Here is a 17,597-nt window from a genome sequence, read left to right as displayed (position 1 = left end):
CAGCTCCTACATTAATTTGATTCCTAGATCCAGTTGAAGAACCCACATAAGAACTAAGGAACTGGTTACAGTGGTGCATACCTATAATCCCAGGGGCTTTGGAGGCTAAGGCAGAAGGATCACAAGTTCAAAGCCAGCCTCAGCAATGGCGAGGCATTAAGCAACTCAGTGAGACCTTGTCTCTAAATAAAATACAAATAGGGCTGGGGATGTGGCTCAGTGGTTGAGTGCCCCTAAATTCAATCCCCAGTACCAAAAAAAACCCCAAACAAACAAAAAAACCCAATGAACTAAGGGGAAAGTAGTGATCTAGAGGTGATTTCTCTCCCTTACAGGGCACATCCTACCTTTCATAGGCTTCTTGGGTTTAGAGAAATATTTACCTCTATAGAGAATCCTCAAGCTGGGACAAACCAGTTCTGCCTATCTCTAACCAAATGGTTTTCAAACTATGTTCCTTGGCAACTGTCAGGGACTGAGGGAAGGGACCTGGTGGTAGAACTCTGCTGCTTATACCCATTCAACTATTGGTTTTTAATCTGTAAAACATTTTAAGCTTGACTTTGAGGAAAGATTTCTGCAGTTAAACCGCTTGAAAATAACAGTATCAAGTTTGATTTGTTTGTAACACGGAAAAGGAGGCCCACAGTGTATATGACACATGGCTAGGCAGTGTTGAGATCAGGATCCCAGTCCCCTGAGACCTATGGAGTTGTGTATGTTGCATAATTTACTATCTCAAGTAAACTGTGGCACGATGCCCTGCTCAATATACGTTGGCCGCTGCCACCGATGGCAATGATAAGGGTGACTTGTACATCTAGCAAGCCCCCCAGAGGCCTCCAGGGTTGTCTCCTTGGTTCTGTGGCCCTCCGTGGACATGCCCAGGGCAGTAGCTGGGCCATCAGTTTAGAGGGTTCCTTTTGGTTACCTGCAAGGTTACCACGAACCAGCCCTTCCCTTACTCCCTGGTCTCTCCAGCATTGGTCTCGAAGCTGGTTCACCGGGAAACCTAATCCCCTCTAACAAAGTTCCCACATTTGTGTCTGGTCTGCTGGCTGCACTCTCCTTTCTATTCTTCCTTACCCATGTTCTTTGAAGCTCTAGTTCCTCCATGAAACCTTCTCCAATTCCCCGGGCTCCCACAGATCTCCCTTTCTTTAATAACAACACTTTCAGTTAATGTTTATGGAGCTTTTTAGACTCTAGGCTTCTTGCTTTACACCTATTATCTCATCTGATGCCTATAAAGTGCTTATGAGATGGATATTATTCACTCATAATTTATAGATGAGAAAATGAAGGCTAAAAGTTATAAAATAATTTGTCATCAAGACAATAAATAACAGTAGTCAGATTTGAGTCAGGCAATCAGAGCCCAGAAAATAGGGGCTTAATTGTTGCTGCCATACTGAGCTTCTATTACGTTTAGAGAGAGCGACATTTTTTTTTTATTATTTACTTGCTGCTTCCTTCATTGAATATTTATTTGCTGCCAACTATATTCAGTAGACATTAGACAATGTTAAAGGTGTATTTTAAAACTGCCTATTCTCTTAATGTCACCACATGGAAGTCTAATCTTCTAATCTTGAACGCAAGCTGCTGGAGGGCAGATCCTTTGTTTTCTTTCTTGCATCTACCAGCTCCTGCCCTCCTGCGCTGCCCCAGCACGCTGGATACCAGTGCTCAGCCAGTGACGATCTTGATTGCATCACTGTGCCCATGGTCTGTGACACGTGCAGCAGATTCTCTGGTCAGTGGGGAAGTTAGAAGTCATCTGGCCCATTTCCCTGACTCCAAGTCTCAACTACAACTAAAACATTTAAGGAAATGCAACCATCTAATTCACAGGTTGGGAAACTATGGCCTGTGGACCCTGTCAAGCCCATTGACCACTTTGTAAAAAAAAAAAATTTAACTTCAGTCTTTATTTTTTTAAAAAATTAAACATTTTCCCCACATTTTTGCTGGCTGCTTTTATAAAGTCTACAAGCTAAGAATGATTTTACATTTTTACTGTTTGTCAGAAAATCAAAAGAAGAACAATATTCTGTGACTCATAAAAGTCATATGAAATTCAAATTTTAGTGTGCATTAAAGTTTTGCTGGGACATAGCCATGCTCATTCATTATGTACTCTATAGCCTATGGCAGGCCCCCTGTGACAATGGCTTCACATTGCAGTGGAATGTGATATAAACTGCAATGCTGAGGTTTTAGCTTCATATTGTTGAGAGTGTCACATTTACTGCTGTACCATACATTTTTTTTTTATTACCAGCGCATGCCCATCACGTCAAAACAAAAAAAGAAGAAAGTGGACTTCAAATGTCTTACTTTTAAGACACAGAAAAGTACTTCTGTTGTTACAGATTAGGTAGAAAAGCCTTATGTTTATTATGCAATGATACTAAAGCTGTGCTAAAACAATGTATACTACAATATAATATTCTGACATTGCCAGACAAGTGTAAGCCCTTGTTACAAAGTTCCCAGTTCACAGGAAACAATGATCAGAAAAAATAAGAAATTTACAATGAAATCACAGCAGAATTTCTATACAAAAAAGTCAAAACAAGACTGCAATCAATCAAAATAAGTTTCTGGTTTGTTCATTTGTTAGCCAAGCAAAGAAAGCTGTTTGCCAATGGTGAATTTATTAAATCATACTCTATTGCAGCCACTGAAGAAGTGGGTTCACAGAAAATAAACTTGTTTTTGACCACTGACAAAGGGTAAGAAGGGACATTGGGAGCACCATCAATTGTCAATTGATTAATAAGGCAAATGGTTTGGGGTGATTTTATTTTCTTCTTGGCAAGTTTACAGATGTTTCTGATACTACTCATTGTTTTTTCAAGTAGTTAATGCTAAATTTGAAGTGACCAAAGAAATAGCTTCTATAGATAGTCTGTGTGGAACAACTGCATGCAAAAATATTTTCAAAGTAGAGAAAATGCTACTTTTCTGAAGTAAGATCCGTTAAGATCTATTATAACAATTACTAAAATACACGTGAAAAGGAAAAAGTCTAAATGGAAAAGTTTTCAAAGCTTGTGAAAATGTATTGTTTAAAGCCTCTGATTCTTCATTGCGTTATTCACTAGTAGGTGGTTATCAGAGTCCTAGCTAGACCAGAGGCCTGGCTCTGGGAGTCCCGGTAAACTAGGTCTGACCACTAGGGCTTACCAAACTGAAAAAGAAATACAGCAAAGCAGAAGAGAAACTTTGAATCAATATGGCCATATGAGGAAGACAAAGTGAGACCCAGAATCTCAGCCCTGTTTCAGGGATGCTCAAATGAGCTTTAGGTTTAAACAGAAGTAAAATTGGGGGAAGGAGGTATGCATAATTAGGCAGTCTAGGTCAAATTGTGATCTGGGATGATCATTTTCTCAATTCTGATTCTGTGATGTAGCTCTGGAGAAGTCCTTATCCCTTTTTCTTTTTGACAGAGAAGCAAGGGCTATATATTCAAAGCATAAAGTGGACCACTGTCATATTTCCCCACTTTCCATACACTTTGAATGTTGGGTGTTTATCTATGAGAATGTGACCCTGGAAGGGGGCGATTAGGTTTCCGTGAGCTGGTTGCTCCTCTTAGGGGCAGTACCTCTGTGGGACTATGTGCCTGACTCTCGCTCTTCCTGTAAGGTGTAGGACAACTGAACCCTTTCCAAGGGGGTCCGACACAGGATGCTGCAAATCTTGCCTCAGTCTTGAAGGGGGATGAGATAGGGGAAGTAAATTAAGGACTAGTAAACTTGTACCATCTGTTTTTAGGTGAACGCTCCTTAAATGATTAACGTGCCTACATGTTTAGCTAGCAGGTCACGGAATTTAAGGTGATAGCAGGGACAGATCTAAAACAAAGACAGATAAGCCAAGCTTTATCCTGCTTGCAGTTACCCACAGGGTATCTGCAGGCCAAAAGGGAGAGTCACTGCTCTTAGCCCAAGTAGCCAAGTACTTGAAGAAAACAATTAGATCTTTCATTGGTGGTAATGTGGAACTTCTTTGGTTCTTGTGATTTTATGAGTGTCAGTTTTATGACTTTTTAGTCCAACCAGAACTAGAAGTTATATATCTTCACTTCCTCTTCCACACCACGGCTTAATGGCTTACCGTGGTAAAGTTTTATTGTTATTGTTTGGAGCTCATGATTGAGATTGAATGTTTTTTTTTAATAAGATGAATCACCCCCATTGACTATGTTTGAACACTGAATGGCTTTGGAAGTTAATTTTTTTTGTGGCCGACTTGACAGTGTTTAATGAATTTAATCTATAATTACAAGGCATAACAGTGCCTAAATGTGAAGCTCCTGTTGTTTCAAGGATGACTAATATTGTTTAAATCACAAGCAATGTCAAAACTCCTGTGCTGTCAAAAGTTATATTAGTAGGAAGCGGAATATATATTCCCACACATATTTGTAATTCATGTATTTTCTGAAATCAAACTACAGTTCCAACAGCATTATTTGGATAACAGTACAAGTACAGAGGAAATTTCCATATTCCAAAATCTACTTAACCATGGAATTAAAGAGTTTTCCCCTAACCTTCCACTGGGAATGATTAGTCTTTAATGTAATGTTATAAGGCAAGCATCAAGAAGTGTAGAATTTAGTAGAATCCTATTCAGTATCTTCCACATGATGAACATGTTCAATTAGAATCATGTCTTGGATATCAGTATTTAGCAGTATCTGTGTGAAAAGGCATTTAAGAAAAGGAATGTACAAAAATCTCATTATACATCAGCATCAATAGATGAATATTTGTAAAATAGATTTTCTAATACTTATTTTTTAGTTATAGGTGGACACATTGTCTTTATTTTACTTTATGTGGTGCTGAGGATCAAAACCAGTGCCTCATAACATGCTAGGCGACCTCTCTACCTCTGAGCCACAACCCCAGCCCTTGTAATAGATTTTTGTGATAGAGGATAACATTGGACTCCAATTAGTTGAAATGTTACCCTCCCCTTCAAAAAAAATTCTATTTTTCTTATTGTTAGATCTGTATTACAATAATAATAATAATCATCAAATTTTATTTGATTATTACAATAACAATCAAATAAAAATAATAATTTGATTATTATTATCTGTATATTTTGGATTTTGTCAAATATATAATTTCCTATGATATATAAGTGCCTATGTGATATCCTTGACTCACAAATACCTCAGATTTTCATTAGCTGTTTTTTACAACAAGTTTGCCTGATTTAATTTATACCAGAACAACAAACAAATCAGTATGCAGACAGACATACAGACCGTCAGTCAATAACTATCGGATTCCACTTTTATATATTTTTTTAAATCATGAAATGTAATTTTGAATCTCAGCTAAACCTCAGTCCCGCAGTTCAGCTGATCTCCTTTTGTACTGCCTCGTTACTAGGGAAGAGTGAGGTCACCAGGTCATTGTGAAAATCAGTTTTAAATTGCTCTGAGTCAGTTCTATGCAATATGATTGTGAAACACTATATTGGTAATAAAGAAACTCCAGAGGTCAGCTTCCTGAGTTGGTCCAGGGGTGGTTGTGTTTCCCTGGGAGCTGCCTGTCTCTGAAGCAGGGATGGAGAGAGCAGAAGCAGAGGACAAGCTCTGTTCCTGAAATGGCCATGACCAGACTCAGCAGGTTCCTTTCTCTGAGCCAGAGCTCCTGTGTCTCCTTCCCTGTGCCCCACTCCTGCCCTGCTATGGTAGTTTCCAAAAAGGAGAGCGAGGAATAAGAGTAGCTGAGTTAGGTCTGCCGTGTGAGGAGCTATCTAAAGACAGAAAGGTTAGTTTATACTGCTTTGTATTCCCCCAGATGTCTAATAATCATCATCACCATAATGCTACCTACATAGAACTTTGCATTTTTATAAAGCACTTTCCTACGTAGTATCTGATTCGATGCTGTGAGATACATATTATGAGTAACTCTATTTTTACAAATGAAGATAATGGGGTTCAGAGAAGGCAAGTAACTAATCAAGATCACGTAGTATAAGTTAAGTTAGGACTTGAACCCAGGATTTCTGTCTCTGAATCCACTGCCCTTTCCCTCTGCCTAACACTACGATGAACACAGGGTAAGTTCAGGGCCCTTGTGGTTGATCAACTGATGTCTAAGGAGATTTTCCCACTCTAATGCCTCTGTGTTGCAAGCCCTACCATAAGACTTGCCTATGGCTTTCTTGATGCACCCTCTTTCAAAATATATATTGACACGTCAAGGCATTAACATCCTCGAGTGAGTTCTTAGTTTTCTTGTATCCAAGATAAGCATTAGCATTAGGAATAAATCTTCTGAAAAGGCTAGCGAGGGAGGCGAAAGTTAGATTTTCCCTCTCTTTTCTTCTTAGAGGTTTCATTAATGAAAAGTATTGTGACGAAGATGTTCCCTTTCTCATAATTTTGGTTGGGGTCTCACATCACAGAACACTTGTCCTTTTGTTCTCCTGGGCCCAGGGAAAATAAACTTGGAATAATCTCAGTGGTCAGCCTTTTACAAGGAGGAGGCCCATCCTCGCCCACCCCACACACCAAGGGAAGCATCCAGCCTCTGCCTGGACATTCCCTCTGGTGGACAAGGCCCCCCTCAGGAGGATCTTGACCCATCCCGGGGTAGTCCGGGCTATGGGGAATATTCATCTTCGTGGAGCTACAATATGCCTGAGCTCTCTGCTCCCAGACGTCCACTTGGCCTTCGGGAACGATGTGAATGGAGGCTTAGAGGTCCTTCGTCCACGTGACAGAAGCAGATAGCTGGCCAGGCTTTCCTCTCTCTCTGCTCGTCTCTGTCTCGGTGGCTTCTGTTCTTTCAACTTTTTTTCTAGGACAAGATCTCCTGGACGTTCACAGTCCTGGCTGCCACCTCTGGATATGCTGTGTGTCAACTCCTCTTCTAAAACGTAGCCCTCAGAGCTGCACTCGCTCATTCCTGTGTTTGTTTATGCAACAAATATTTGTGTGAACTTACTCTCGGCCAAGTACCTGGGGGATACATGGTCAGGTTCTGTTCCTGACTCTGTGTTGTTTGATTAATTTAATAATCAAAATCACCACACACACACACACACACACACACACACACACACAATGATCACAAGCTGTGATAAGTGATATGAAGAAGAGTGGTGCATTGTGAGAAGGTTCTTCTTTGCTTGTTGTTAGCTTTGGCCTGCGGAGACAGACCCAGAGCCTCACAGGCCCTTCAGGAGACTTAGGGTGGCAAATCCTGGGCTTTCCAGAGGGTCTTAAGCGTACTTTTTAGACTACTTTCTTCCAAAGAGGGAAGACTTTCAGTTACTTCTGACCTGGTGGGCTGAAGTCAGATACTCTGTCTCATCTCTTGTCTGTCTGTCTGATCCTACTTTGTTCTTCTGGGGAAGACATAGACAGAGATGGGCCAAAGTTGCACAAAAAAGAGCCCTGGGAGGGGCTCTGGAGTTTTGCCACAGTTTTGAGCCCCCCCCCCCCCGCCTCAGTCAGTTCTGGGGAGCACTGTATCTGGGAAGGCCTTTGTTCTGTATAGATTTCAAGGGCCACCACTCAGCACAGGTTACAGTTCATTCTGTTGTCTTTCCTGGCCCTGGAAACCCAGTTTGGGCCCAGTATGGCTCAGCTGTACCTGGCAGGCCCTCTGGCTGTGCCTCTGAGCTCTAGACGTCCACTCTGGGTGTAGTTAACAGAGGTCACTCTGGCTCTTCCTGCTACCCTCAGAGCAGCAAAAGCCTTAGGCACAGAGCGCTTGGCACATACAGTAGTGGAAGGAGACCCTGCTCTGAAGAAGGCTTGTCTCCTCCCCTTGGCTCATAAATGACAGGAGACCATCCAGTAGTACTCTTGTTGCTATCTTATTATTTACATTATCATTACTGTTATTACTGTGCCCTGTTTGTTCTGGTCCCTGCAAAACCTGAAGAGGAGCTTTATCTTACCCAGGTCCTTGGGCCTGAGAGCATTGCTAAAAGGTTCTGGAGAGTAAGGCCTGTGACAGAGCTGAAGCCAGTGGCAAAATTGAGACACTTTGGGATGAGAAGGCTGAATGGCTTCAGGCAGGGATTTGAACAGAGCTTAATCTTAACCTTGGTGGGGGGTCAGGGAGCAAGGGGGCCCCCTCAATGTTCAGTCCCTCTCCAGGCACTAAAGAACTGGGTCGCAAAAGCTCAAGATCTAGGCTAAAAATAATAGAGGAAAAAGTGTGGAAGAGAACACAAGACCCACAGCAATCTTCTTTAAGGCTAATGAAAAGTCACATATTTTGGAGGAGGATTAGCTGCTTGACTTATTGAGAAGCCTTCTCAGAGGGAATTTATTGAGCTATGCTTTGTTGGGTGAGTTCACAGTGGCTCTGTAAGGAAACACCTAGAAACAGTCCTCCTGGTCTGAAATCAGGGTAGACCAGTCCGCAGGCTTGGAAACTGTTGTATAGAATTTTGGTAACGTGGTTTGGGGAATGTTGGAGTGAAAAGGGCCAACAAACTTGATGTCTTAACATGTGGTTAAGGAGAATGAGCTGAAGGTGTGGCTCACACCTGTAGCACAGGGACCCGGAAAGCTGAGGCAGGAGGATTGCCAAATTTGAGGCCATCCTGGGCAACTTAATGAGACCATGTCTGGAAATTATAAATAAATAAATAAATACAATTAAAAAAGGGCTGGGGATGTAGCTCAGTGGGAGAGTGTCCTTGGGTTCAACCCCAGTACCATAGTGGGGGGGGGGGGAAGAGTGAGAGAAGTTTGGGTCTAAAATTTCCACCAGTAATACTGAGGGAAAGGACATTCTGATTCTTTATTTTTAAATATCTCTCAAAGTGAAAAATACTACCTGTCCCGACTCTCTGTCCCCCCTATAAACTTCTGATACATGGTGTGGGCGTCAGAGTGATCTTTTGCACCGTGACAGACACGTCCCAGTGTCCCGGCCTGGTGATGAGGCCTAAAGTCTTTACACGTGAATGTTAGTGTCTGGCTTACCAGTCAGGGAATATTGATGGTGGCTAGTGTGAATCAGCTCCCTGGAGCCTCGGGACCCCTGGGTGAACCCATGAACTGACTCCTTTAGCAATCAGCTTACCAGTGGAATATCTCAGTCAGATTATTTCCTGGAGCTAGATATTTTATGCTAGTTTTGCAGCTTTCTCTCTGAAGCAACCCCTGGCTGAAATCTCACAAGTTTCTTTGGCCTCGGAGCCTCTCTAAGACACTAGGCACCTGTGGAAACGCCTTGTACTGAGAGTCAGAAAAACTGGGCTCACATCCCAGTTCTTTCATTGATCAGCCATGTGACGTGGGGAAGATGTCTTTCCCGCTCTGCCTCTCACTTTTATTATGTGCAAAGTGGCTGAAAGTGGCAAGGAGACAAGAGGGTATTGGTCCCATCCAATGCTATCATCTTGGATCTAAGATACTCCAGGCATGATCTTGGCAGAATATCGGGAGCCGAGGTGGATTACCCATGTCTCTACATTAATCACTGGTACCAGCTCATGGAGTTGCCCCGAAATTTGGCATTTTTATGTGTTTTGTTCTGAACCCCTCCTCTGTGGTCTTTCTTTTCTGCTATTATGATCAAGAGTGTAAATGAAAACTCACCAGGTTCTAAAGAGATCTCTTTTCAGCTACCATACTGCTGCAGAACACACAGAACACGTATGGAGCAGGCACTTATTAGCTTCTAATGTGGTCCTGGGTCCTGACGCTATTCTGACTGCCCTCCATAGAAGTGGGGGCTTCAGGATTTGGCGGGACTGGCCTGCAAATGACGAGGTGGGCTCCCATGGAACAAGATGGGATGGCTTTATTTTGGGAGACTTGGTGCAGAGAACAATGAACGCCAGAATCTAGGTGGCAAGTGACTGATTGGATAACATGACCAGGGCAGCTTTTGACATTCCTGGACCACTGTAGGGACTCAGGGGATGTTCAAGCTCTAGAAGTTTCTGTGCCCATGTCTCCCTTTGTTTCCTCAGATTTGTTCAGCCTGATATTGACCCAGTATCTAGGGTCCTGTGCCATGTATCATACTGCTGACATGTCTAAAGCCAGAGTCAGTGTTGCCACTAGGGTGACATGCCATTTCCCAGAAAGCAGTTTTGTAGGTAGAGAAGAAACATGGACATAAACCCCATCATCCAGAATGCACACAAACTTCTGATGTTTGTCACCACTGAGGTCAGTGTGTTAAGCATTCCTTGTGTAAGCTGCCCCTGGTAGCGCTAGGAGGAATAGAAAGCAGAATCCCTTTCCTCCAGGAACTTACCACTTAGTCGTGGTGGTGGAGTACATTCACAGAAGCAAGACAAACACATATGCAGTGGTAGGGCAAACCAAAGCTTGATTGGTAGCTAATGGTGGAGCCTGAGCTACAAGAACAGTGTGCTTATGGGGAAAAAAGGTGCATGTAGTTACCTTTAGGTTTGTCGACAGCTGGAACTAAGAAGGGGGAGAGAGGTGAATGCTTGCAGTTGGTGACATGACACCTCTGCTGGCACTGAACAGTGCTAAGGTGCTTCTGCATTCACAGGGAGAGGGACATCGAAGGCACAAGGAAGAAGTGTATCTGGGCTTGCAATAGAAGCTGAGAATTTCCGCACTGACATCTGAAGACACAGTCACACATGACTTTTCAACAGTGAAAAGTGTCAGACCTTGGGGAGGAGGCTCAGGAGACTGGGGCGGGATTTAAACCCCTCTGCTGGTGGAGTAGAAGATTCCTCTTTAGCTGTAATGACATCTGTTTCTTCTCCTCGACCGAGACTCTGGGGCTGAGTACTCACCAGTCACCTGAACCTGGTGCCAGGGCAGAGTCCATCACTAACAAACGGTGCCCTGTGGCCAGTTACTTTTGTCTCAGTTCAGCTCCCATATTTGTTGCTTATAGTATTAGAGGGGAAGTGTGTCTACAGACACCTGGTGGCAGGGTGGAGGAATTGCATTCAGTATCATCAGAAGCAAAGCCCCGGGTACATTGTTTACCTTGTTTTAGGTGTCCAAAAAACTTCCTGGGTTTGGAAGTTGATCGTCTAACTGGTGTCAATCTTAGGCATTCATCCTGGGAAGATGATCTTGATCCTGTTTTCTAGGTCAGGTTTGTCCAGGAATTTATCCTTGTTACGGGACCAAATGTTCACATTTGATTTAATTTTACTATTCCCACAAACTCTTCAATCAATTTTTTCTTGGTTTCATAGATTTTTAATCTAGAGGCAAAATTCCTCAGATCTAGGACTAACACAGTGCCTGACACATAACAGAAGTTACGGTGCTTACCAAGGTTTTTCAAGTTCTTACTATCACCTTTATTTTGTAGATGGAAAAACTCAAAACCACTCAAGGTCACTCAGCTAGTAAGGGACATGGACAGGATTTGAATCCAGACAGTTCAACTTCATAATCTGTTTTTAACTTTAAAAAACTGTTGACTGATTGACAGACATTTGTGTTACTTGATACATCTTTAAAAAGGTCTTCAAAATATACTTTCCATTGGGGAGTTTAGTTGTATGATGTTTACCATAAAACATTGCCATTTTTCATTTTCTCAGAGCAGTTATAGTGTTTTTTTTTTCTTTTTTCTTTTTTAAGTTCTGGGGACCAAACCCATGGCTTGTACATGCTAGGCAACCACTCTAAGCTATATCCCCAGCCTTACAGTGTTCCTAAGATGTGCATATCCTAAAAAGAGTTAAATTGGCCCATTAATATGTATTTATTCATTATGTTTTCATCGTCTTATTTAATGTAAGAATTGAAAGGTGCTAGAAAAGGAGCTCAATAAAAAGCATTACTTTATTTTCCTGCTTTTGTTCTGAACAAGTTTAAACATAAAACAGAAAATATGGCAGCCAAAATGCCACCTTTTTCCACAATAGTGGTTAAATAACAGGCAGTGAATCTAGGCCTATTAGCTAGAGCTTGTTCATTTTAGACCCTAGAATCATGGGGACTTACCCACCCAATCACGGTAGGCCTGGGCTAAGGCATGCTCCCTGGGGAAGGTTCAGTGAATAGGGATAGGCCCCTATCAAGATACAGATCATCTCTCAGTTCTCAAGTAGAAGCAGGGCAGGGCCTAGCCAATTATTTTTACAAAATCAGTTAAGTCATCCTACCATTTCAGGGGCAAAATGAAGAAAATGGCCGAGAGAGACCAGGAATGAGGAAAAGATGCTCACCTCCAAAAAAGATTTCTGATATCATCTACGAACCCTCTCATCACATAGATGTAACAGAATTTGAGAGTGGGGAGGAACTTTGATAAACTAATGTTGCAAACTGTGAGGAGACTGAACCAGGACACTAGATATCCTGATTTAGGTCCAGAGCTCCATCTATATAACATTGCACTGTTCCCGTCCAGGCAAAGTGAGCAGCTGTTAGGACCTGGTGGGAAGGGGAAGGAAGAGATGAGCACCCAAGCTAGGGTGAGTTTGCCCAGTGGATAGGTGATGGGGTAGCACCTTCAGCATTTCAGAGCTTCGTGTTTTAGTCAAGTCTTCTCCTAAACACTTAATGTCAAACAAAGGACTCTTTGAAATTACCCTTTGTATTCAGGCCAGGATTTCCCACAGAAACCAAATCAATAGGATGTGTTTATCTACAAAGAGATTTATTAAAAGGAACTGGCTCATGTGATTATGGAAACTGGTGTGTCCAAAATCTGCACTGGAGACCAGCAGGCGAGAGAACCAGGAGAAATAATGGTGCACCAGCAGGCGAGAGAACCAGGAGAAATAATGGTGCAGATGAAATCCGAGGGGAGTGTGTTGGAGATTCTCCTATTGCCCAGGGAGGCTAGTCGTTTTGTTCTATTCAGGCTTTCAACTAATTGAATGAGGCCCATCCACACTGAGGGCAATTTGCTTTCACCTATTTCACAAATTCAAATATTAATCTCATTCAAAAACGTTTAACATTTCACACACAAAAATTAACCATCATGTCCACCTATTCCTTCTATTGACTTTGTGAGACTGTCAGTTTTGTTTGCTGTTATTCCTTTTTTTTTTTAGTTTTATCGATTTTATTTTTTTAAATACACGACAGTGGAATGCATTTCAATTCTTATTACACACAGAGTACAATTTTTTATATCTTTGTATATAGAGTATGTTCATGCCAATTCATGCCTTTATACATGTACTTTTCTTGCATTACAATTCTTATTACACAAATATACCACAGTTTTTCATATCTCTGTTTATATATAAAGTATGTTGACACCTAATTTGATTCTTCATACAGGTACTTTGGATAATGATGACCATCACATTCCACCATCCTTGCTAATCCCCTGCCCCCTCCCTTTCCCTCCCACCCTTCTTCCCTATCTAGAATCCATCTAATCCTCCCATGCTGTCCCTCCCTATCCCACTATGAGTCATCCTCCTTATATCAGAGAAAACATTAGGCATTTTTGTTTTTTTGGTTATTGGCTAACTTCACTTAGCATTACCTTCTCCAACGCCATCCATTTACCTGCAAATGTCATGATTTTATTCTCTTTTAATGCTGAGTAAAATTCCATTGTGTATATATGCCACATTTTTTTTTTATCCATTCATCCACTGAAGGGCATCTAGGTTGGCTCCACAGTTTGAATGGAACCATCATTTGACCCAGCTATCCCTCTCTCAGACTATACCCAAAGGACTTAAAAACAGCATACTACAGCGACACAGTCACATCAATGTTTAAGCAGCACAATTCACAATAGCTAAACTGTTTGCTGTTATTCCTTTGAGTACCACCTACATAAATTTTGCAATATCTTTGTATTCTGAATTTAACATTTTCTTTAAACCCATGTCAACTACTCAAAAACTTAGCCTTATATTCAAATAATATTCGAAGTTATGGGTTTGTTTTGTTTGCTGTAGTTTTTTTTTTTTTTTTTTTAAATAAAACAGATATAAGACTAGATCATTCCGAGCCAGGCATTGTGGCACTGCGCCTATAATCCCAGAAGGACTGCAAGCTCAAAAGCCAGCCTAAGCAATTTAGGGAGACCCTGTCTGTAAATAAAATATAAAAAAGGGCTGCAGATGTCTCAGTGCTTAAGCGCCCCTGGGTTCAATGGGAAGGAAGGAAAGAAAAAAAGAAAAGAAACGAAGAAAGAAAGGACAAAGAATTCTTAACCGTTTTTACAAAGCGCATCCAGCACCTGAGCCCGGGTCGGGACTCCATTCATCAAGGCTGTCCAGAGCACCAAGGCGCCTGAGGCGCCACCTGGCCACCGGGGGGCGCAGTCGCCCGAGGCCTGGAGAGGACGGACGGACACGTGGAGCGCGAGGGAAGCCCTTTTCTATGCCTAACCCCGGCAAAGGCCGGAGAAGGGCCTCCAGGGCGCTGGCCCACCAAGAGAGGTCCCCGCAGGGGCTGTGTCGCATTCTCCGTTAGCCGCACTGGACGGCCGCCCGTTCGGGGCCACGCAGCACGCGAGCGTCTTCCCTCAGCACCACGGCCTCCTCCGTACAGGCCTTTCCGCGACGGAGGCCGTGCGGCTGCGGGAAGGAAGAAAGGATCCGCCCGGCAGTCTTCCTCTCATCCCCTGGGCCCCTCGAGGCAGTGCGCACGGGACACGTGAGCAGGAGGTTCCCCGGCTTCCCGCCGGGCCGCAGGCCGCGGTGCACGTTCTCGCGCCGTGCTGGAGGAAGTAGAGAGCGCTACTTCCGGGACGCGCGCTGCCCGCAGACGGACTCCCCCTGGAGCGGCCTGGAGCGAGGCGCTTCTCACTGGGCTCGGTGGTGGCCCTCTGTGGGGACAGGCCGCATCCTCCATTTTCTGAAGTCATCCAAATGAAACGGGGTGGACTTCGGGACCCCGAGCCCAGGAGCGAGGTCGTTCCTGGCTGGAGGGGAGGTCAGTAGGCTGAAGCCTGGCGGAGTCTCCTGAGGGGGGTTTCGGGGGTCTCCCCGCGCCAGGCCCGGGCTCCCCGGACAGCGTTCCCACCGCGCCTCGAGGATTCTTGTGAACATTTGGGTTAAGATCGCCTCAGTGATTTATCTATTTAAATAGGTTATTTCCCAAAGAAGTGTCGGAAGGTAAAAGGGTGGTCTGGGAGCTTCTCCGTCCGTGGGAGGGGAGGGGGGCAGCGAGCGCGACCTGTGGCCGGGTTGGGGCCCCCTCACGCGGCGGGGGCAGCAGGGCCCCACGGTCAAGGCCAGCCTGCACAATTCAGCGCGAGATCTTGTCTCAAAAAAAAAAAAAAAAAAAAAAAAAAAAGGGCTGGGGACACATAGTTCCCCATGGTGAAACGCCCCCCACCCTCAGACCCCACTACCGCCAAACAAGGCACCCACCACGAAATTGCTTAAAATGGTATCTGGTGCCGGGTGCGTGGCACACCTGTCAGGTCAGCGGCTAGGGAGGTGCTAAGCACTTCAGTGAGACCCTGTCTGAAAAAACAAAATGTGGCTCAGGGGTCGAGTGTCACTGAGTTCAATTCCCAGTGAGCCCCCCCCCCCCCAAAAAAAAATAGTATCTGACCCATGAAAAGAGCTCATGAGGTGCATGAGCTTAATTTATCATGGTAAGTGGACAATAAGTTCTAGGAAACACTAGCTGTATGGTCCTTCAGAAGAGGTTAGTGCTTCTAGCTATCTCTATCTCTTCCAGGAAAGTTTAGATAATCCCATTTACCTATGAAAAGTCCTGTCAGTTTAATTGTTTGGGTAGTGACTAAGAGTTGTCAGCAGGGGGCCCCAGAGCACTGTGATTGTACTTGCCCTTTGGTTCCTCTAATTTTGAACACCAATCCCACATTATGGTACAGGGTACCCGGAGATATTATTAGAATGCTTGATGGTGTGAACAGGAAATCTTGGCCTCAAGGAGAATTTAAGTGGTTTATTATCCTAATCTTTCTTTCATAAGATTTTACCCATTATTAGATTAATTTGTATATTCAACAAATATTTATTGGTTGTTTATTCTGTTTGAGACATCATTCAGAGATTTGAAGTACATCAGCAAATAGGACAGAGGTCTTTGCCTTTATGGAGCTTACATTCTAGCAAGCATAAATAAAGATAACAAATTAGGTAGTAGGTCATAAGTGTTAAGAAAAAATAAAAAAGATCAGAGTGGGTTGGTGGGCATATTGAGATGGGCAGGTTACAGTTTTAGATAGGTTAGTTAGGATAGGCCTCAGTAGGAAGGCAAGATTTAAACTAGGATTCAAAAAGGGAATGAAGTTGGTTAAGCAGAAATCTAGAGGAAAAGTGTTCCAAATACTTTGAAAAAGTTGGAGCAGTTATATTTACCTCTTTATAGATGAAGTAATTGAAGCTCAGGGAAGTGAAGGGACTTGTTTAAGGTCTTTTAAGAGATTGTTAATAAAGCTGATCTAGTTTTATGTTTTCATTTTTAGTCCTGTGTTCATTCACCAGATAATACTACCACTCTGATTGCCAAAGAGATAGAACTTTCTCGTAAACCTACACAATGCATGCCTGCTAAGTGATAACTCATGTTATCTTGGCATACTTACCCTCCATTGGGTAATACACAAACTGTGATCTTTTTTTAAAATGTAATCAGCAAATATTTATTTTGCTAAGTGCTATGGAGGGTAGAAGTGAGGCATAAGACATGGCCAATTCCCTTAAAGGTCTAATGGTCTGTACATAAACATTTTTTGACTTTCATCTCTTTCATCTATTCTCACTTTTCTCAAAATAAGTCCAAAAGTTAACTTAGAATTAAGGCATGTTCTTAAACTTGGTCATCCATTCTTGGTTCCTAAATTCCTGAATTTTTTCCCAGGTTCCTTTTGCTTCCAGTCAATATCTGGTCCAAATAGTTATCCCCAAGTCACAAGTCTCTATTACCTGTACTCTGTCTCAGACCAGTTTACCCTGTCTTGGACCAGTTTATGAGACTGGCCTTGTGCTTTTCTCTCTACTCCTCAATTAACAATCTCACCTGGATTCTTAGTTCCCTTCTTAAGCTGTATTGTCACCTGTATTCTCCATTGTTGGGGTCTTTTTACTTGATTGGAGACTCTGTACTCCTCTACTTGGGAATTGTGCCCCTTACCTTCAAGCTGCCTCTTTGAGCCTGTGTAATTTCTCTCCACCTTTGTCTCTGAGGATTCTGGAATTGTGCCATATCCCTTTCTCTTACTGCCCTCAGGTGCTGTGAGATTATGATGCTATGTGTTAAAGTCTTGGGTTATCGCACAGGTAAAATGGCAGCAAAGGTCAGAATATTTTTAGGTAATTTATTATCTGGGAACTAGTAGTTTAGAGGAGAGGGAAGCTTGGTAATTCTCAGTAGAAGAGAATGAGGAAGGTGGGGGCTACTTGGTCTGGAAGGATAAGTAGAAGGAAAGATAGGTGTAAGGGAGAGAAAAGGGTGGGAGTAATCTTAATATGGGCCAATGAGAAAATTAGCCTAAATGAAATGGAGAGGGTGTGTTTGGGAATGGCAGTGGTAAGAGAATAGAGGGGCAGGGCTCGCTGGAGCAGGGCCTGGAGCATCTGGTTGAGAAGTTTGCATTGTAGCATCATGAGATATTTTTAACTGGATGTTCCTGGGAATCTGACACAAGGCATAATGACAGCGTGTCATTAGGACCTGT

At 43.0% G+C, this 17,597-nt stretch overlaps 1 protein-coding gene across 1 annotated transcript in view; it reads right to left on the bottom strand.

Moving 5' to 3' along the window:
- Nucleotides 1–14,409: 14,409 nt before the first annotated feature.
- The window catches only part of Hrnr (hornerin), a 28,119-nt gene continuing 24,931 nt past the window's right edge, over nucleotides 14,410–17,597 (bottom strand). The window contains exon 3 of the mRNA XM_077791635.1: nucleotides 14,410–14,660. Coding sequence (XP_077647761.1) covers nucleotides 14,410–14,660 — 251 coding nt within the window. The remainder of the gene's footprint in view (nucleotides 14,661–17,597) is intronic.

This window comes from Urocitellus parryii, chromosome 11 (genome assembly GCF_045843805.1).
Source record: "Urocitellus parryii isolate mUroPar1 chromosome 11, mUroPar1.hap1, whole genome shotgun sequence".
Taxonomy (NCBI): domain Eukaryota; kingdom Metazoa; phylum Chordata; class Mammalia; order Rodentia; family Sciuridae; genus Urocitellus; species Urocitellus parryii.
Note: the sequence above shows the minus strand (reverse complement) of the source record. Positions and strands in the feature narration are given on the sequence as shown.